Source organism: Sceloporus occidentalis, unplaced genomic scaffold (assembly GCF_023333645.1).
Source record: "Sceloporus occidentalis isolate IW3139 unplaced genomic scaffold, rSceOcc1.0.p SCAF_7, whole genome shotgun sequence".
NCBI lineage: Eukaryota > Metazoa > Chordata > Lepidosauria > Squamata > Phrynosomatidae > Sceloporus > Sceloporus occidentalis.
The window spans coordinates 48,215,041-48,237,267 of NW_028316987.1; the positions used below are offsets into that span (position 1 = coordinate 48,215,041).

The window sequence follows — 22,227 nt, forward strand, 5'->3', positions numbered from 1 at the left end:
TGACTGTTTCTTCCTGTTTCAAATATAGGCCTCAGACAATACCTAGTAAAAGAGGAAGTTGGCACAATGGGATTATCTTTCTTTTGAGGCAGTTTCTTTTGTAAAAGAAACCCTAAGAAACATTTAGCGTAGGCCTGTAGGATGTTCCATCATTATTTTCTTTTATCATCTAGTCAGTTCAGTTGAGCAAGATGTTCTCCTTCAATAACTGAGCAAAAGACACAATGCTGCTCATAGTCACAACGGAATGAGTGGTGATGGGGCCGAGATAAGGAGCAAGCGGGGAACCCTCTGCTTCCTCTCTTAGCTCCATTGCCTTGGAGTTGGCTCAGCTGATCCAGCCTCAGGGCGATGAGGCCAAAAGGGGAAGCAAGTGGGCAGCATTGGCCATGGCGCCCATGGCTCCCACAACCTGGCTCACTCCCCACAGACTGAGGGAAGGCCCCATCCCAACCCCCGAGGCAAAGCTAGGCCCGGGGGGGGGGGTCAAAAGAAGGAGGTAAGGAGGGAGGGGATGGAAAGGAGTGCGAGGGAAGGAGGGAGAGGCAGCAACCTCACAAATAAACAAAACTGGGAGTTCCAAAGCCATGAGGGACAAGTGTACTGGGTTAGTTTCGGGAGGAAATAGAAGACTAGGAATGGGATACAACAGGTTGCCCTCAAAAGAGAGCCCCCATAGTACAGTATACTGTTTTTATTGTTTAACTAGGACTTTGTGAGATGAGGTTTCAAATCCTTGCTCAGTCCTGGAAACTCAATGGGTGAGCTTGGACAAGTCAATGGCAAATGTCTTCTGCCACCCCCCCCCCCAAAAAAAAAGCCCTATGATATGGCTGCCCTAAGTCAGAGTCAGCTGAGTGTGGCCGAAACTTGAACAAGATCCCTCCATACTGCTACCTGATACAGAGGTGGGGGTCATTTCCCCAATAGCCAGAATACAAGTATGGAGGAATGATCATCCAACACAATGTTGGAATAACTAGGAACTAATTGATAGCTAAAATTGTAGAATGGAAAAATTCTTAGAGGTGATCCTTTACCTAGCAGAGGTTGGAAGACTTACTTTGGGGACTTTAAATTCTGTTATTTGTCCCACCTAAAACAGAGCAACTAGAACATAGTAGGTGTTGACTTATCAAGTTACAATTGATTCAGACATTCTGTTCTAGTTGAGACTGACAATAGGATTTAGGTATTGCATTACAAGTCACAAAATCTCTCAGAATTTTGGGCTGCAGCTTCCAGAAAGGCCACTGGCCATAACTGAAATATTCTTGGGAGATATGGCCTACCCCCCCCCCCCCCCACACCAAGTGTTTCCAAATTCTTGTTTCCTGGAAACTACCAAAATTACCAAAAGAGGTGAGAAATTTTAAATCATAAAGAACATAAAAAGAAAGCGTATAACAGGGTTAGGAGCAAATAATATAAGACTAGGATATTTGTGGGGCTCAGAAATGGGCAGGGGGTGATCTTTGAAAGGATTTATTTGAAAGGATTCTAAAGGAAGATCTACAGTCTTTGGGGTTCAGTAGTAATATGGCCTATCAAACCTTTAGTGGAATATTTTGCAACAATTTTAATGCCAGCTGATAAGAGCAAGTAGTAAACATTTAGTAGATTACTGAAAATATTCATTTGTTTTGCATGGGCTCCCTTAATGGAAAGCTTCAACTGGGCTGCATGAAATTCCAGCATGCCAGCTGCTTGATAGTTCTCCACTCTGGTTTTTATGAACTGTCTCCATGGCATTTGCCAAGCAGCAGATGGATCACAATACTTTGCCTGCCGCATATGGCTTAGAAATTGCTTGCTGTCCAGACATGATAAACATGCAGTCTCTGACAAACATACAGTCAAAATCAAACAGGATTAAACACACACAAACACACGGAAGGGAATCCATTGCAAACAGTGGGGAATTCCCCTGACTCCAAGGCTGAAATGGGTCTGCTACACACAAATCACAGTGAATTTTTTTCACCCATCTATATACAGAGAACACGTTTCTCTCTCTGGTCTGTCATAGAGAGTGATGTGTTTTAGAAGGCATGTCTGTCACTTTAAGAGAAGGAAGCTCTCATACAGGAAATGAGAAGGCAACAGGGAGCTGCAAGCAAGGACAGAGAACTGTGGAGTTAGCATTTGAAACAACTGAAAGTGTCTGAGTGGTTTCATGAGCAAGCGTGTATCAGCCCACTGTTCTGTTTCAAAGGTTGTTTGAATGAGCTGATTAATGACTCATTTTACATAGGGTTTTATGGCTTATTAATGGTTGGGGGTGGATTGTGGTATATTGGTTCTATGCTGGTTGTTTACTTTGTCACAGATTGAGTCACGACATTGGTTTATTTATCATTTTGTACAATCGTATTTTAATTGGTACTGTGGGCCTTGCTGAGTCAAAAAGGCAATACAGTGGGCCCTTGTTATACGCTGGGGTTTGGTTCCAAGATTCCCCGTGGATAACAAAATCCACATATGCTCAAGTCCCATTAAATATAATGGCATAGCAAAATGGTGTCCCTTATAAAAAATGGAAAATCAAGGTTTGATATTTTAAATTTATACTTTGTGTTACTTTAGTTAACATATCTATGTTGTCCTGGCACAGCACCAAAAGGCAAAGGAAGTTTTTCCCTTGCAAAAAAGGTGGTGATGCCAACCATTTCCCAAGCACAGAAACCCATTGGAACCTTTAAACAAGCAATCATTAGATCACATTAAGAACTTTCCTACATGTCCCCTTCATTAAAGCCTGAACTATTCCACTATACATGTGTTTGTTTTAAACAATAAAACTCTCTTTTAACAAGTACAGATGGGTTCAAGTTCACTTAGAATACAGAGCTGCTTGCCTTAAATAAATACTCAAATGCACATAAAAGATGCCCACCGTCGTATTTGCCTGTCACAATTCTCAACATGCTGAAAACTCAAATGCAGTTTAAAAACTCCCCAGGAAAGTATATTTAGAAACTGCAGCCACAGTGTCAGCAAAGAAAAGTTTCACACAACTAATTCACTTGCTTGCCTGGGTTTTTTTGAGGGGGTGAGGGGCAAACCAAATAAAAACTGCAAGCTAGTGAATCAAATATAGACAGACTTATACTCTGATAATGTTTTAAAGAGATGACTGGTTCCTTGTCTACCTTTTCAGGGTACAATCCTGCACGCAGCTAGGTTTCTTAAATCTCACTGGATTTCATAGAACTGAAAATTATACTCCCATGGACTATGATATCATACAACCATGTAGTTCTAGCCAAAACCGCAACTGTTGGACATGGATACACCTAATTGCAATGTATTATTTATTAAAAGGCATCCAAAGCCACTTTGTAGGTGCTCATAAATTATTCAGAACCAAGACATTAATATAAAATGTATCGTTTTAACTTCTACATTTACCATATCTGTTGCTGCTTGCTGGTAATTTTCTGGAAGAAATCAATCAGTCTGCACTGGCTACAATACTCCAGTCAACACACATTAGCTACCACTATTATGTTCAGTATTAGTTTGATCTTGCACAAATTCTTAATGTTACAGAGTAGAGTCCACTCCATTTTAAAGACATAATAAATATAACAGCCCACTTCTCATTACACGTATGGAACATTTATACCTATCTGCAACTTTTGAAATATCTTCCATGACAGCTTGATAAAAATCTGCCTCTACTCAGTGTAAAGTTGCTCTGAAAATTCTCACTGATATTGCAGTAAGGCAGGGGTAGGCAACCTTTTTGAGCCGGGGACCGGGTTGGTGTCCCTCAGGCGACTGGGGGGCCGAACCCGGGGGTGGAGCTTCAACCCTATGGGGCGGGGCCACATGCGGGGGGTGGAGCTTCCACCCTATGGGGCGGGGCCGTGTGCCGGGGGTGGAGCTTCTACCCTCCGGGGCAGGGCCGCATGCCGGGGGCGGAGCTTCCACCCTCCGGGGGCCAGGCCTCCCCATCTTTGCTGGCCCCTGACGGGGCCCCAGGCCCCGTCAGAGATCGGCAAAAAAGCTGGTGGGGGCCGCCAGCGCTGGAGGGCCCCCTGGAGGGCCCCAGCAACGGCACCGGGCCTCCCAGAGGCCCCCTGCCGCCGTCGGAGCCCTGGGGCTATGGGCGCCGCCATTTTTTTGCCCAAAATGGCGGCGCCCAGAGCGGCGAAAAGCCGTGATGGGCGGCAGCGGCGGCAACAGCAGCCAGGGGCCAGGCGGCAGGCCTCCGCAGGCCGCATCCGGCCCGCGGGCCGGAGGTTTCCGACCCCTGCAGTAAGGGAAAGAGTGCTTCCCATTTTATGTAATTCAGTCATCAAAATCTGCAAGTCTGCTTTTCATGGGGGACAAAAATCACCACTGTAAATGAACCAAATGAAAGTCATCTTGCTTACTAGTCCAGCAAGAGTTTCCCCAATTTGGTCTGTGTTTGATTACATACAGCAGAGGATTACTTCTGATTACACACATATAAGCCATCAGTGAAGAAAAGTCTGACAGCATGACTGGGGGGAAAAAATCCAAAATATACAGCAGGCATGTCTCATATGTACAGGCTGAACCATTAAATGAGTGAAGTTTGAAAGAGTGAAGTTCTAAAGAAATGGCTCTATACCAGTGGTTCCCAACCTGTGGGTCGGGACCCCTTTGGGGGTCGAATGACCCTTTCATGGGGGTCACCTAAGACCATTGGAAAACACCTATTTAATTACAATTATGAAGTAGGAACGAAGATAATTTCATGGTTTTGGGTCACTGCAACATGAGGAACTGTATTAAAGGGCCACGGCATTAGGAAGGTTGGGAACCACTGCTCCATACTCTTGACTCTTCCTTTAACATAACCAGAGTGGAGGTTACCAAGTTCCTGATAGCTAGAAGCATATTTCACAGTAGAAAATATTTACTTATACAGCCCCTTGGGATTTGGTTCCAAGACATACATACATACATACATACACACATACACACACACAGCCTGTGGATACAAAAATCCATGGATGCTAAAAGTGCCATTTTATACACCGGCATAGTAAAATAATGTCCCTTATATAAAATATAAGGATTTTATTTTTGAATTTTATTTCCTGGGAAGAATACATGTTGAGTCTCCCATACCCAGAATTACAAATTCCAAAACATTCCAAAATCCAAAAATCACATGGGTGGCTAAAATAGTGATAACTTTGTTTTCTCATGTTTCAGCGTACACAAACATTGTTTCATGCACAAAATTATTAAAAACATTGTGTATAAAATTACCACCAGGCTATGTGTGTAACATGCACACAAAACATAAACAAATTTCATTTTTTTTTCTGACAAGGTGTGGAAAGGAAAGGAGGATCTGGGTTGTTGAAACAGATCAGTGGCACCAAGGGGAAGGTGGGGGGGGGACAAAAGTGTGCGATTTGGGTTGAGGAAGATGCAGGACTGATGAAAGAGCAAATGGGAAAGTTATACAGTAATTTAAATGTAGATTCAGTCAAGGGTTTGTTTCTAGTCAAGTACAATTTTAAGCATTTGTTTTGCTCATAGTTCTCTAAGGATATTGCAAGACAACAAGGCATTTTAACAAAGATACGTTGGTCAGAAAAATATGGTTGAGTATCTAATAAAATACAGTATATGTAATGTAGCTGTAAATAAACCATATGAAATGAATTTATATTTATATTAGTGTTTGCTAATATCCTACATTTTCTTAAATGTCCTACATACTGTGGTGTCCTGTCTTCCTTTAAAGTTATGGCATCTGGTCACCCTAGCAATGTAAATTATCAAATAATCCAGCCCCACTTGATCAGACTAAATGGCATTAGACCCTGCTCCCTCCCCACAGTAACAACCAGAATGTCTCTGGAAGTGTTGAGGAAGAAATAAGAAAAACAACCCATGCCTTATGTTGTTTCTGAGTTTACTCCTTCTGAAACTAGAAGTAGCAAAAAGCTGTCATGACTAGAAATCATCAATAACTTCACCTTCCATGAATTTGTGTGAGCTCCTTCTACACCTTTACAAAATGATTCCACCAGTTTTAACTATGAATTGTGTGAAGTAGTACTTTTTGTCTCTGCTGACTTATAAAGAGACAAAGGCAGAGCAATGAATCACGTAGGCACAATGCAGCTGGCCTTTTCTGGGTATATAAGAGCTATGGGTTTAGAGCTAGCCTTTAATTCATTCCTTCCAACATCCCTGGTGCATAGGTCAGATATTACCAGCTTGCTCAATTAAGAGAATGAATATGTATTGTATTGGAAACAATAATTAAAAGGGCTCAAGTGCTGGGAGGATGCTCTGAGCAGCCTTTTGTGAAGGTGTTCTATGAGTTTTTAATAGTGGATCCCATGCTGGGAGAATCACAGGATATACATTGAATAAATGAGGGAATTAATGAATAAACAAACAAACAAACAAACAACTATCCTCAGGAACACAAGGTTTTTTGTTTTGCTTTGCTCCACATGCTGGTTTTCAGAACGTATAAAATGTATTTTATTTCCATACCACGAAGTTGAAGTGAGGACTACAAGTTGAGGATCTGTGGCATTCAGCAAAGTATCTTTTTTATTAACTGCGAGTAAGGCCATCTATAAATCCATAGTGCACAGCAGGTAAAGCTAGTGCTGATATGTAAAGTCTATTTTCCACAGGTTAACAGGGTCTCAGATCAGCTAATGACCGTGTCTTCTTATTTCTTATTGTCTTTCAGTCTCATGTTGTTATTAACTTTTTGCAACAATTTCCCATGCCTCTCCAATATTTGTATCATTCTAGAACTGGCTCTTTCTAAAACTGTTGCACACACATGCATTGTTATTTTTTTATTCCCTTCCTTTCACTGTGGTTATGTAGTCCTGTTCAACTAAAACAAATGGGTTCTAGAACAGATCAAGACAGAACTCTCCTCAGAAGTCAAGATGACTAAATTGAGGATGCTGTATTTTAGCCACATCATGAGAAGACAGGACACTAGAAAAGACAAATAATGGCAGGAGGAAGAGAGGAAGACCATATGCCAGATGGAGAGACTCAATCAAGGAGGCCATGGCCCTGTGGCTGCAAGACCTGAGCAGAGTGGCTGAGGACAGGGGATCTTGAAGATGTCTCATTCATGGCATTGCAATCAGTCAAAGTAGATTCAAAGGCAGTTATTAAGAACAACAACTAAACTAAAATGCAAGTGTGGTCTCTAACTATAATGTTGAGAAAGTACACAGGAAGTTGAAGTTATTTCCTTTCCTGTTGCCCCTTGTTTGTGAAGTGTTTTGCCTGCCTTTCACCTTTCCCTGCCCTTTTGCACTTCTAAGATTTAGCAAGCTGTTTGTTGTTTCTTAAATGTACATTATCCAATGAAGAAAAAAGGGCACTCCACATGCAGGACAGACTGCACTCTGCAGGATTACAGCAAATCAATATTCAAGTAGCAATTTGTTTAACTGCATGGCTCAACAAATACTAATGGTTAACCCATTTGGGCCCATTATCTTTCATATGTTGGTGGTTTGCACACCCATCCAACACTAGTGGTTTTTTAAATAATTTTTCACCTGGTTCATTTGTAAAAATCCAGTTTCTAAACTACATTGCCTACTGGATTAGAACACATCTACACATCAAGAAAAGCATGCCTTCCTCAGACTGTACCAATTCAGATAGTAGATTTGCAATCACATGTTTGAACTCCCCCAAACATCTGCTAGTGCTCTTCATACAAGGTTGAACTCCGCCTACACAGCAAGCAGCTTCCTATTTTTGTGGGGAGGGGGTTACTCTGAAATTAATATGCACCCACCAGTCTGGATCAGGACCACAGCACACGCTGTAATGAGATTTAATATTTTCATCTCTAGTTTCATGTCTGTCTACATGCCTGCTGACAGAGGTGAAGACTGTAAAGAGGAAAGTGACTCACAGCATGGGATGATTGCCGGCGGGGGGGGGGGGGGCAGTATAAGTGATGGCTGGATGCAGAAATCCACAACTAGGGCATCTATAGTGCAGAACCATCCAGCTTCTACATGAAGATCACTGCAAGAAACATCCTACCACTCCTTTAGAGAAATAGGTCCATTGTTCAATTGTTCTTATTGTCAAGAGCTTTCTCCTAATGTTCAATGAAAAGCTATCCTCCTATAATTTAAAGTAATTTGATCTAGTGTGGCAGCAGAAAACAAAGGTTTGACTTCTTTTGTCCTTTGTCAGAGGCGCTGATCCGGAACAGGAAAACCAGCAGAAGATAAAAATTCTTCTGTATCAAGTCACAATCATCTAGATTTTACTGTTTGCTTCCCCCCCCCCCCCCCCCAATATCTCTTTCTTTGTCTCTCTATCACGCATATGAACATTACAGAAAGTAAAACCAACCATCCAACTGTTGATGGTGGGGGAGGCCTTTAAAAAATGAGTGGAGAGATTAGAAAGAAGGAAAAGCATCTCTCATTTTTCATAAATAAGTTGTTATTTTGACGCAAACATCCACATTGCTTCTACTTTCATCCAGAAATTATCGTAGGTAAAGTTCTGGGGAAACTTGGTTTTTCTAAGCAACTGTAATTGTTTACAGATGTATGCACAGACATTTGTTAAGTAATCTACTACTTGCACTAATGCATCACCACTATTACTAATCAACATAAGATTAACAATCCACCCCAGAATGTTCTCTTTAAATCATCATGGGCAGGATTTCACATTTCATTTCCTACCCTTCTCCCGCTCCCTATTTTGGGCAGCAGTGTTCTCCTTGTGCAAAATTTGGATTATTTTCTAGTACTAGTTGCATCAAGAGCAACTAGTGCTAATGTTGGAATAAGACTTTGCTTGTAATGAAATACACAACATTCCAAGTTCTATTTTCTGGAGTCTGCTTGCCAACTTTCCCCAATTTTGTTTGGCAAAGAAGGACCATAACCTAACTACCATATGCCAGTCATTCTGAAGTCTGTTTTCCCATTGGTGTGTGTGTGTGTGTGTGTGTGTATGCACACACCCTCCTACCACCCTTTCAACATTTAATAGTAATTGTAGAAGTTAAATGATCATCTCTCTCTAACTCTGATCATGATTCAATGGTTTAGTTATCAAAATGAATCATGTATTCTGTAAGGCATGTAATGCACTTCCCACCCAAATAAAATAAATTCAAAAACAAAAATCCACAAGAAAAGCTGGCCTTAGGTTACTTTCACCTAGTACAAATAGTGTCAACTCTAGGCTTCTTTGGGGCTCTCAAGAAGTACCATTACTGACCAATCCTATTTAAAGAAGGAGAAACGTGCCTTTAGGTACTAAGGTTAGCAATCTCTGCTTTTGCAAGATTAAGGATGACAGTTCCTTAAAGTAACTAGCCTGTAGCTAAGTTTTTTTTATTATTATTAAAACTTAGTGTCTAGCCTCCTCAGGAAATTAGAACCTGCTGTAGCATTCATAATATTTTGTCTTTGAGTCCAAAACATAAATGCCTTTCTGTTATTTAGACATAAATCAGTGTGTCTGAATACATCTTCAACTGTTTGGCATTTGCAACTGACGTTAAATAAAATTAAAATATAATTAAATTAACAGATGGGGGAAATCAAGTGAACTAGCACCTTGATTCAAACTTCATTCACATCAGTACAACCCTTCTGCAGATATCTGTGAATGGACCACTCTTACCTGAATTAAATAGGGCAGAAATAACATTTACATAAACATACAGGAAACTCCACACTCCACTAAACAAACAGCAGCAGTCGCTATGCATGGGACGAGTGCCACATGAATGGTGCATCTGGATGACAGTCCAAAAGACAAAATTATTACAGGCTATTATCTAGTTGTCTGGAAGAACAGTGGACCAGCTGGACATGATGTTCTCCTCTGAGTTAAACACAGACAGGAAACCACATGTCTGATACTGTAAAAATCGTTTGTCTTCCTGCCATGGCTAACCAGGCAAGCAACCCAAAGGGGCTGTTTTCATTTAAAAGGAACACTAATCCACAATGATAAAAATGCAATGACAACCCTAGGTTTGTATGGATTAAGAGTTAGTGTTACAAAAGGAAGTTTTGGATTTCACTGGAACATGCTCTAACAAGATGTACTCTGCTTTGAATGCATAGTCAAACACTTCATTACAAATGTGATCTTCAGTTTTCTTAGAAGATTTTCTGGATATCCTAAACAATAGTCAGTAAAAATAGCAGTAAAGCTAATAACACTGAGCTGGAGATTATGAGGAGGTAACAGATCACTGTATGTTTCCTTGCTTTTTGTTGTTGTTTTTCAGAGGGGTAAAGCTAAAGGGAAAACAGAATGACAGCAGCAGCACACAGCAGACCACAATTTGGGGGAATCTTTTGAAAAACACCATGATCCTGGAGATCTTCTGGAATTGCTAACCAAATTGTACTATTTCCTACTGACTCTGTGCATATGTGTGTTGAGTGCAAATATGCATGTCCATGATGAAAGCTGTCCACATTGTTGGACAAGATTGTTAACTGCAGTTCAGTTTAGGCCATTTTTAGATGCTTATCCTATAAACCTATGTAAATCCAAGTTCCCATGACAATGTAGACTGGCCAACCTATCTTCAGATACAAGTGCTGGTTGGTAATCTTGATGCTAGCACTGGACTTTTGGTCCTCTTTTTGGTACTAAGTGGCTTCTTATGATATCTGTACTCTTATGATATATGCACTCCTGCTCTAGAGTAGCGGTGTTTACTCTACAGAACCAACCATCCTTACTAGAAATGAACACATGGGTTTGGGTACATTCCTGTGTCAAATTTTAAGGACCGAAGCTGGAAATAACTCCAACATGCCAATGGTACTCAGCTGTTTAAGGAGACACAAGTACAATGTGACTAATATCAAAAGTCAGCCAAAATCTACAAGGGTGCGTTGGTTGCTTTGGAACGCAGATCCTTGAGCACTAACAGATGATTAAAATCATTATTAGTCAAATGAAACAGAGACCACTTGCGGTAATGAGCATTACTCAACTGTGTTTCTAATGCATAACAGATCAAGAAATTTGATCACTTTCTCATATACATATGAAGAAGAAGTGTGAGCATGTGGTATGGTCTGCATATGGTAAGCAAAGCAAACCAAAGCAGAGAGTATGCCTTTCATTAACAAGCTCAGTCCACAAAGAACACAAAAAATTAAGCCAAGGAGAAGGGAAAGCACTTGTGAGAAAATAGGAAAGCACTTGTGAGAAAATTATTACCACTATCATGTTAATGGGGAAAATGGTATAACCCTTGGAGTACCACCAGCAGAGAGTTGCTCTCTGGCTTTTCTATGTATAACCATTTATTCATTTCAGTTGTTTATGAATTGCTTGGCCTCAGAGAATAAACTCTAAACAATGCTTGAAACAGTGCAGAAAACAACACCACGCTACTATAAATCCACCAGTCAGTACAACATTAAAGTCAACATAATCAAATTCAAAACATGTGGGGTTTGTGCCACTATAGCAGCATAATGACATAAAATAGCAGCAGTAATAATTCCTGAGACCACAACCATCTGTGGTATTCCAAAAGTAAGTATTAGCACAGAATAAGCTTTACTTATTCTGTACTTTTGCTAGAGTGCTAGAACATTCTAGCAAGAAGGTCTGACTCAAATTCCTGTTTATCTACACTTTTTGCACAGGCAAAACTGGAAGCAGTTTCCAAATGATCTAAACCTGGGGTGGGGAACTGCAAGCCCTGGGGTTAAGTTCAACCCTTCTGAGATCCTAATCCTCTAGTTTTCCCTAGATGATCACACACACTTTCCCCATGAGATCATCACTGGTGGCTTTCCAGCAATTGTCTGTCCTCTTCTAAAATGTTGAAATGCCTCTCAGAAGGGCTAATATTGGGCTGGCGATAGGAGCTTTCAGATAAATATGCTGGTATTTTGGATTCCACCCTTTTCTCTTTGGCCCTGTCACTATGTGAATGTGACCCCACACACACACACACACACAAATATCTCTCAAAATGAATTCAGCTCTCAGTATGAAACACATTCTCCACCCTTAATATAAACTTTTGTGGGTGTTTATATGGGACAATGAATGCCTTACAGGTTTTTTAAGTTCCTTCAATTTTTTTGTTTGGTTCCTTCCCAAACAACCTAGAGTAGATAGCAACCTCTTGACTAGAATGTGGCCACTGCAAAGCATCTGGTATCTATATCAAACAGAGTGCAGTAAAGCTTGTGGTAGAAACAGGAGAAAGTACTCAGGATAATAAATAATAATAATAAATAAAACTTTTATTTATATACCGCCCTTCCATTGATCAGGGCGGTGAACAACATAATACAAATAATACATACAGTAAAACATTTTAAAAACAATCATAAAACCCCAGGTCAGCTCTCCAAATTGCCGTCAGCAAGAGAGAGAGGCCATCTAGGACTTCATTCGGGGAATGCAGTTCGAAATAGGAGGGTCTTTAACTCCCTCCTAAACTGAGCCAGGGAGGTGGCCGAGCGGAGCTCTGTGGGCAGCGTGTTCCAAAGGGTCGGGGCAACGATGGAATACGTCCTCCTCGATGTCGAGGAGAGTTTAGCCCCAGGTACCCTAAGTAATTGCTGCCCAGAAGTTCTGAGGGTGCGGGGCGGAATGTATGGGGAGAGGCAGTCCTTCAGGTATCCTGGGCCCAAGCCATGTAGGGCTTTATAGGTAATCACCAACACCTTGTACTGTGCCCGGAAGCGAATAGGCAGCCAGTGCAGGTCTTTGAGCACCGGTGTTATGTGGCTGGTCCTGGAAGTACCAGTGACCAGCCTGGCCGCCATGTTCTGTACCAGCTGTAGCTTCCGGGTATGATACAAGGGTTGCCCCATGTAGATGCTCTTGTAAGGTAAGAAGGAGAAATGTACATTCATTATTTCAGGAAATCCATCTTGGGATAAGAAAGGATGGGGAAGGGTGGAGGGAATTAATGAGAAATATTTTAACTGTATGCTGTATTTTATATTGTGTTTTAATTGATGTTGTAAACCACCTCAATCCCGTGGGAGAGGCGGCATATAAATAAAATGTATTACTTTTATTATTATTATTACCTAAATTTTGATTCAAGAGCCTTGAGGCCTGGCTCTCATGTGTGGAAGTTTGGCTAGCATCCATCCTGAGGTGAGAGACTCACGGACCTCCCGTTCCAAGATAAAGGTAAATAAAGACCTACCGTAACTAACTTTTGGGAAATGAGGAAACTGATGTCTGCAGGCAAGGAAGGCATCAACAAGCCTTGAATACTTACAAAAGGGAAGTCAGGCTCTCTAGACTCTCTCACTAATTATTCTATTCAAGTCTTGATACCTCTTTGCTTCCAACAAACTACGGATTTTATAATTTCATTTTTTTTAAATAATTCAGTCTGAATAACACTATTAGCCAATGTGTTACTAGCATGTCTGTACAGCCAACACAGTGATACAGTATGTCCCACAAAAATGTGTTGCCTTAAGTCTAAACTGTCATTAATTTTAATTCTCATTAGTTTTTGTAAGCACCTTTCTGCTTATTTTTTTCCCACAGAGGTGGATAAACAACACATGAATGAAATCATTAGAGTCAGTTACTAGCCCATTATGTGCTTGACTGCCCTGCCAGCATTGAGATAATGGACATCATTAAGTAGGCAGACAAGATAAAAATGGACGTTTTAAAAATTACAGAAAAGATCAAAGCAAAAGCCTCCCTAAGGCAGACTCATAAAGTGTCTTTATTGGCTATGGAAAGATATGGGGTTTACACATCTGAAGGAGAGAGAGCTTACACAAAGCCATGTAAACCTGGCAATCTTCCCTTAAGCCCATTAGAAAATGCAAGATTTGTGTTCCTTCATACTGTTGGAAGATGCAATTGGAATATACATGGCCCACTTCCTGGCAGAGTTGGATGACCAAGAAACCTGTGCTGATTTTTACTTAGAAGAAAAAGCATACCATACAGTAACTTCTGTTTTTCCTTTTATTTGGAGTGCAATGCTTTGTTAAATAGCTAAATTCTAAAGAGCTTATAATCAACCCAATATGCACACATCTAGTAAAGGTATTCATAACTTTATTAGATATACATTCTTAATTTTTTATTTGTATTTCTCCTGAAAACATTGGCTTGGGTGCTTCCTCATCTTCTCTGTGCCCAAGACTGAATTTCTCACCCCCCCCCCCAAAAAAAAAAACTCTAAGGCTCCTTATATGCTTAAATATTAACACTGTTATAGTCACCCTTCTAAACAGACATACAGCGTTGACTATATCTTTGACTCTTCCACATTCAACCCATCAATATGTTGTTGTTTTAGTTCTTCTTTTACAACACAGCAAACACACAGATTTTCCTCCTGGATATGGGTTGGTCGTCTCTTACCTAGACAACTACAATCCTCTCCTGTCTGACTTTTGTTACCCCCTTTGCTCCCCAAAGGTTTCTGCCCCCTTTTGCTCCCGAAATTATCTGCAGCCAAAATAATTTACCTCTCTTCTTGCCCTGACCATGTGATAACCCAGCTTAGATCCCTACACTGGCTCTCTGTCTGCTCCGGGATTTGACCTGAGTTCTTTGGCTTTACCTTCAAAGCTATTTGTGACCTTAACTCACCACCCCTCTTATTCTGGATATATTACATTCCTGCCCATGATCTTTGCTTCTTAAATTCCACCACCCAAATGTCTCTTAGTCCCTCAAAAGAGTTCATTCTTTCCTCCTTTTTGACCTATACACCTGGAACTTTGGCCCTCTACACACCAGCCATTAAGGTCAGCATGAGGGTGGAGTTGGGGCGTAGTGTCCTCATGACACATGCCCGAATCCACCCCCTAAGGTGCTCTGACACTGCACACCACTCCACACGGCATGCAGTGTCATGGCACTCCTCTGGTGCTGCGTCCATATGATGCAGCGCCAAAGGAGTGCAATATAGCCGTCGCAACACGGCTGTGGCGCCCTTTTGAGGGTGCAAAAAGGAGCCGCTTTTTGCATCTCCTTTTTGTGCCCTTCAAAGGCCGGATCAGGGCCAAGGTGTGAGGTTGCCATGGCCCCGATCTGGCTAGACAGCTCCTTTGTCTCAGAACATCTCAGCATGGACCATTCAGAGAGCACATGCTCTAACTGATACTGTATAAGAAACAGAAAACTAGCAAACTAGGTGATATTGGCCAACAGCCAACTGATGAGACACACAAGTGTCACTGGGGGTTCCAAATGCATATGTACTTTTTGGGTCTTTGAGGAAGACCTCTTTATAAGACTAGTCCTTCTTTCCTCTGTACTCAAAATCAGTCATAACAAGTCTGGATACACTCCTGGAGCTGATCAGTGGCTGGGGAAATAGCATTGTTCCCAGCAGGCCTCTGGCGTTTGCTGCGTGCTGGAGGAAGCAGGCATAGCAAAGGGGGTAGTCTCTGCTGTCTCTACAGCTTCCTATAAGCACACTGGTGGACATTTCCATTCCAACAGCATGATCTCAGCCCCAGCCCTCTACTTGCAATACCATCCTTTGGACCCCCACCACTATGAATGTATTTACCTTTCTGGCTAAACCTACTTTGTATGGCTGTTTACTCAACTGGATAGTGTGCCAGGATAATCAGGTCCATTGCAGAAATCAAGGAATCAGATCAAGATTAAATTAATAATACAGTTAGTTGTACTGTACAGCAAGTCGCTGCTATAATGACACTTCTAGGGCTTTGGAGAAAAGATTTCAAAACAATTTTAGCAATTAACCATAAGAAAAATTTGGAAAAATGCACCCATGTAGACTTTTGTCTAGACTACTACTCAGTTTGAGCCAGAATCTGTCAATGCAGCAATTTTTTTTCACTTTGTCTTACTTTGCTACAAGATTTCAACATATGTTAAAATGTTCATTACTCCCATTTGTTTTTGTTTTTAAATAACAGTGATTTTAAAAATTGTATTTTAAAGCTTAAATATCAATTATGTTAACTGGTTGAGTGTTAATTAATGTTTCATGTTACTTCAATTTGCTATCTGGGGTGACTGAGGATGGATCAGCTATTTTCAGTGAATTTTATTTCTTTATTTAATATGTACAATATGTTGCAAACTTACCACAACTCAAATACTTGGGGGGGGGGGGGACTATATTGACAATCTAAGCTCTGGATTGTGCAGTTTCCAGGCTCCTTACTATCATCTCAGTTTCTTTTCTTTCTGGAGTCTAGGTCCTCTCCAGCAGTCCTCCTGTCCTGTTTACCAGCATAATTTGTATGAAGTATTCCTACTCTGTTACTTAACATTTCTGCTAAACAGAAGGGCAGTAGACTCTTGTTAGTTTTATCATTATCTCCTTATATGAACCTGTCAGAGTGTTAAGATCCTTACAGCAGGACTTTCTCTTAGTCCTGTTGTCACAGGCCCATAGGGTGGGAAGTGCCTTTATGGTAAGTACTCCCTTAGGAAGCCAACTTGCCCCTCTTTCAGTTCTCTTTTTTACTAGCAACCAAAGGCCTTTGTTTCAAACAGGTGTTTTAATTATTTATTAGCTGCAGGGAGTAAATATGTCAATATAGTTTTTCCCCCCAAAGTATTTTAAAAATCAAAATAAAATAAATACACTTTTTCTCTCAAATTTCTCTTTCCTGGGAAGATCTATTGTACCTTGTATAGTGTTTCAACACACCCAGTAAGAGCAGTTGATAAACAGAAAACAACCATTTTATAACGGAAAAGAAACACCTCAGGAACAGTGGGAAGTTGAAGGCTTTCATGCCCGGCATCCATAGTTTTTTGTGGGTTTTTCGGGCTATGTGGCCATGTTCTAGATGAATTTATTCCTGATATTTCACCAGCATCTGAAGCTTGCATCTTCAGAGAATGAAGATGCCAACCACAGATGCTGGTGAAACATCAGGAATAAATTCATCTAGAACACGGCCACATTGCCTGAAAACCCCACAAAAAAATTATACATAAGGAACAGTTACCATGAAAACTCACCAAGAAAAATTATTGTAGCATCAATTGAAGCCGAATTAATGGCAAATAAGAGCAATTCAGCTCAGAATTTGTTAGGTGGTGGAGAGGCAACAACCTAAATCTTCTTTTAGTTCTGACTAGAGTAGGCCCATTGAAGCAATTGTATTCCCCCCTCCCCATGTTGACCCATCACTGAACAATTGATTCAGTGGGTCTACTGTAGTGAAGACTAACTAAGAGGATTCAGCACATTGTGTTCATGCACCATATTCAATGCATTTTAAAAAGCCCCATGTTCTTGAGAATGTAATCAAAATTTGTGAGAGGAAAGAATTCCTTGCCATCTGCCTTAGAGATACATAAAGCAGAAAATATTTACTGTTCAAAAATAAAACGTAATGAATTCCATGACAAGAAGGAACCATCTTCCCCTATATTCTCCCTTATCTGGAATTATGAAATACAAAATACTCCAAAATCCAAAATTTTCCACATGGGCAGCTGAGATAGTGATATCTTTGCTTTCTGATTATTCATTGTACACAAACTTTGATTAATGCACACAATTATTTAAAATATAGTATATACTTATGTCTATAAAAAGGTGTATATGAAATATAAATGAATTTCATGTTTAGATTGTTCTCATCTCCAAGGTATCTCATTATGTATATATTCAAAAATCTGGGGGGGGGAAATCCAAAATCGAGAACAAATCTGGTTCCAAGCATTTTGAATAAGGGAGTCTCAACCTGTATTTGATTAGTCATGCCAAAGAATAAAGATCTCCTGTTAGAGAAGGACTAGACAAAATGTGGGTTAGATTCACCACCCAGGGTCATTTCTGTGGCTGCCTCAAGTCTCCCAAGGTTTTAAAAAAGCATTTTTATGCCCCCCAAGTGAATTCTCCTCACATCCTGTTGTTAAAGCAGGCCTATCGGGGCATAAAATGGCCCAGGATGGCCTAAAACATGACTAAATGGGGGCATTTGGGGGAAAATTTGGGGAAGTGCAGTGCCATGAGGCATTAGGCTTCCAAGGTTTGCTGGGGGCCTAACACAACCCCAAGTCTTTCACAGTTGTCACCCCTATATGAGATAAACTAGCAGTAAATGTAAGCAGCAAGACCTTGTGACATGATTCTCCCTAGAATTCCTCTACCACTTCCCCTTTCTGAGAAAGGTCTTCTTTTTTTTCAAAACGGGAAATCCTAAAACAGTGGAAATCCTAAACAAAACAAAACCCCAAAACATGCACACACACACACACAGCTCCCCACCCACCCACCCCCACCCACCCCCCACCACTCCAGCAGCAAGGGCCAAAGGAGAAAAGAAAATGAAATAAAAGTAAATATACAGTGTGAAACCTCAACATACCTGGAGAAAAAATAAGCTCATCGTTGCATTCTTCCGCACTGCAGGAGCATATATACAGCAACCCTCCTGCTTCCCTCTTCTCTGACATTGTGCATTTATCGGAACCGTAATCTGTCAATTTATGTCCATGGAGCTTTTGTGAAGGGTCATGACATACTGTTTCCAATGTTATGTTTTTATCATTCTTTCTCCTAAAAAGAAATTGGCATTAAAAAAAAGATCAGAATAACACAGTAAGGCAGTATGAAATAGGTATTGAGCTGGGTTGCTGCTGGTGAAGACTCAAGAGTAAAATTGTATATTTCATTTAGACACTGAAATATTATGGCTCCAGATCTCTCTAGAATGCATGCATGCTGTTGTTGTGATGGTGAACCTTCAAGTTGTTTCTGACTTATGGTGTCTATAAAGCAAACCTATCACAGGGGCTTCTTGGCAAGATTAGTTCAGAGGGGGTTTGCCTTCCTCTGAGGCTGAGAATTGTGACTTGGCTGAGCAGAGATCCAAACCCTGGTTCAATATGCAAACTACTACACTACACTGACTCTAATGCAGAAGTATCACATTCAAGATTAAATGCTTTGGAATACAAGAACATGATATCATTTATAAATATAAACAATTGTCACTTGTCTAGTCATGTATCAGAAATACGGGAAGTAGCTACAAATAGCTTGTAAAATAGCAAGCAACTGCAAGTACAGTCCAGTGAATTAGTAACTGATCCAGTTAATTAGAGAATAATTCAAGGTCTGGCAAAAAGAGTTTAAAAGTTAATTTTTAATATTAGTTTAACAATGCTTTAATATCTCACTTTGTTCCTAAACTGATAACTACTAGTTTCCTGCTTTGAATGCAATAGTAAACTATTGTTTAAATGATTTCTGGTTTCATTGCTCTCCCCACAGAAGAAAAAGCAAAAAGGCCAACAGGCTCATTCACATCTTGGCTTGCTAAACTGAGATAAGCTTGAATGAAACCAGAGAAAACTTTTGTTGTGTATGCCATTAAATGTTTTTATACACAAAGAATCCCATGGTGTACCTCTTTAGGAGCCGAGTGCTTTTGCCAGAACTGGTCAACCCCCTCCCCCTGGTCATCCCCTGAATACTCCAAAAACCTGGTCCCAGGAAGGTGGAAAACCATCTGGAGCTGGTTTTGGTTGGCATAGAAGAGTTGTGGTGGGAGGGGGTAGAAGAAAAAGTACAATAGCGTTGGATATCAAAGTACACTGACAGATCTTGGCCAAATTAATTTCTAGAATAGGACAAATTTAAATCAATAGTAGTATTTAAATTTATTTTTATATGAATTTATTAATAGTCACCATTTTTAATATTGTCATGAGATTGAAATCATTGGGGTTTTTTTAATTGTAAGCCACCTTGAGTTCTAATTTTGGGAAATGGCAGGATGTAAATATAACAAGAGCAACAGCGTAATGCAATGCAGTATAATATAATGTTATAAAAATTTCCATTTGAATTCTCACAACAAATCTACTTTCTGAAATGCTCCATTCAAAGTGGGCATACAAGATTACATATGCTAGACAAATGCCCCAAGTGATAAAAATTAACCAATATGCATACTTTTGAACTAGAGAATATCCTTGGGTCAAATGGAACCAAGTGTGGATTGCCTTTTAAACTAAATTGAATTCAGCATCTCCTTGAACAATCTGCATGGGTATATTTTGTGGATATGTCCCTATGTGCTTCTGCCATGCACACTGAGGTGTCTGGATTTTTAAAGAGCATTTACTGTAGAAAGGCAGGAACAAATAGCTGCACTTGTTCAAGAAAAACAATTTCCTTGTTCAGATTAGTTTCTGCAGGAGGTGATCAGTGCACACAAAGTGAAGCTCGATGGATAAAAATCCTGAATGCAGAAACCATGATTGTGTACATAGTGAGTCTTAGCCATATAAATCCAGGCAGAGTACCCTATTATATGTTTCTAGCCAAATGTTAAGCTATTATGGTACCTATCATCCTGAACAGATGATAGGTACCATAATAGCTTAACATTTGGCTAGAACATTTGGCTAGTTGAAGAGGGAGACTGGATCCAGATCCTTCTGTAGACATCCCAAATGCTAAGGCCCAACCATCCAGTTTAGTAATTGATGTACTGTACATCATGTATATCAGTGTGTGTCCGTGTCCTCTTACACAGCAGCATATACCTATGAGGCTCTCACAACTGGGGCCCTCTTCTTTCATTTTGCCAGATAATTACTGCCATTCAGATTAAGATTACAAATTATACATGTTATCCCTACGATCTCTTTACATTGATTTGAGATTAATCTTTTTTTTCCAATTATTAAAATAATCCATGCCCTGCAATCTCAAATCTATTTGCATTCTAAACTTTGTGAGGGTTGCTGCAGTCATAAGAAATGAGGTGTATCAAAAAACACAATGTGAACACCACAGCACATTTCATATTCAATTTTCTTTTTTTTTTTTTTAAAAAAATAAGAACATTACATTTTTATCATAATGGATTGTGTAGTTAATTAAAGTGTGATAAACAAAATAATGGAATTAGTATGAATGGCAGTTTTGTTAATAAAAATATACTTCATTGATAGGTAAGGGAATTATGAACCAAAGTAAATCCATATACATAGCCAGAATGAACTTACCAAACAGCTGCACATACTTCATTCTCATCAGCACAGATAGATGTGAGATTGCAGTGACTCTTGCAATGGCCTTCATTTTTGCAGCTTGTTAATTTTACATCACAAAACTTGCAAAGTGCCCGGACTTTCATTTTCCCATCCAACATTTTGGACAAATGATCTTCAGCTGCAAATGAGAAAGAAATATGATGAAACGTGATGTGATCAAACTCATGTCTCACTCCCGTTTGTGTACACTGTGTGGAAGCAAGTTGTAAATGGGATTACCTCTTTCAGGACACACCAACTGTATGTCATCCAAATGGCTTTTGATTAAACTCTAATTACTCTAATCATTGTATATGCTGAAAGGAACTGATAGAAACTAGTTAGAAACATCTTGACAAATTAATAATAATAATAATTGTATTCCGCTCCTCTGAGAACAATCGGGGCGGCTAACCAAGTTAAAAATACAGCACATATAAAATTCCTGGTGCCCTCCCCTCCTTAAAAAAGTCTTAAATCCAATGCAGAATTAAAAACAAACAAACAAACAAAAAACATACAAGTTAAAAACTGACCAGAAGGTCAACAACATCACATCAGCCAACCATGAATGGGAGCGGCAGTATCTTATTCCCAGACATTTTTCTGAGGCTGGGTTCTCTATTCTGGGAAGGCCTGTTGGAAGAGATTCGTCTTAACAGCCTTTTTAAAGCTGTCTAAGGATGTAAGCAGATGAATCTCACACAAGATATTCACACAAGATGTCCAATAAAGACAATTGAATTGTTAAGTCAATTCAAAGATCTATGAACAAAGGCTGGGGCGAAAAATATTTGATTTTTAAAAATGTGCAAAGCTGATGCAGTAATCTGGATCATAGCTTTATGAAATGTCTGCTCCCACAATTTTGAATTTCTGAATCATTTGCTGATTATTCACCACATCTAACTAAGAATATGTCCCACGGAACCTAAACCACACACACCAACATTTTAAAGATGGAAAATGGGACATGTATAGCCAAGCAACATGAAAGTGTGGTCAAGATGACAAAAAATATTACTAAGAGATACAAGCTAGGAGAAGCTGGCTTTTGTCTAGGTTTAGTGGGAAGGGCTAGACTCTGCCCCCTTCCGCCTCTTCCCCCTACTGACCTAATTGAGTGCAAACTACTTTTACACTTTGATCTTGGTTTGTAGCAACTGAAGTAAACCAAGGATGAAAAGGGAAAGTGGTACATTTTAAAAGCAGCTGAAAAAGTAG

The 22,227-nt window shown here is 40.0% G+C and overlaps 1 protein-coding gene across 3 annotated transcripts in view; it reads right to left on the reverse strand.

Moving 5' to 3' along the window:
- The window catches only part of TGFBR2 (transforming growth factor beta receptor 2), a 66,211-nt gene that overhangs the window by 16,506 nt on the left and 27,478 nt on the right, over positions 1 to 22,227 (reverse strand). For 2 of the 3 annotated variants that reach the window (XM_089532893.1, XM_089532896.1), the window contains exons 2-3: positions 20,977 to 21,142; positions 18,324 to 18,514 (exon numbers count right to left, since the gene is read on the reverse strand). In XM_089532893.1, the coding sequence (XP_089389019.1) occupies positions 18,324 to 18,514; positions 20,977 to 21,142 (357 nt within the window). Of the gene's footprint in view, positions 1 to 18,323; positions 18,515 to 20,976; positions 21,143 to 21,243; positions 21,294 to 22,227 lie in introns of those variants that run through there. The other variant, XM_089532895.1, reaches the window with a different exon arrangement.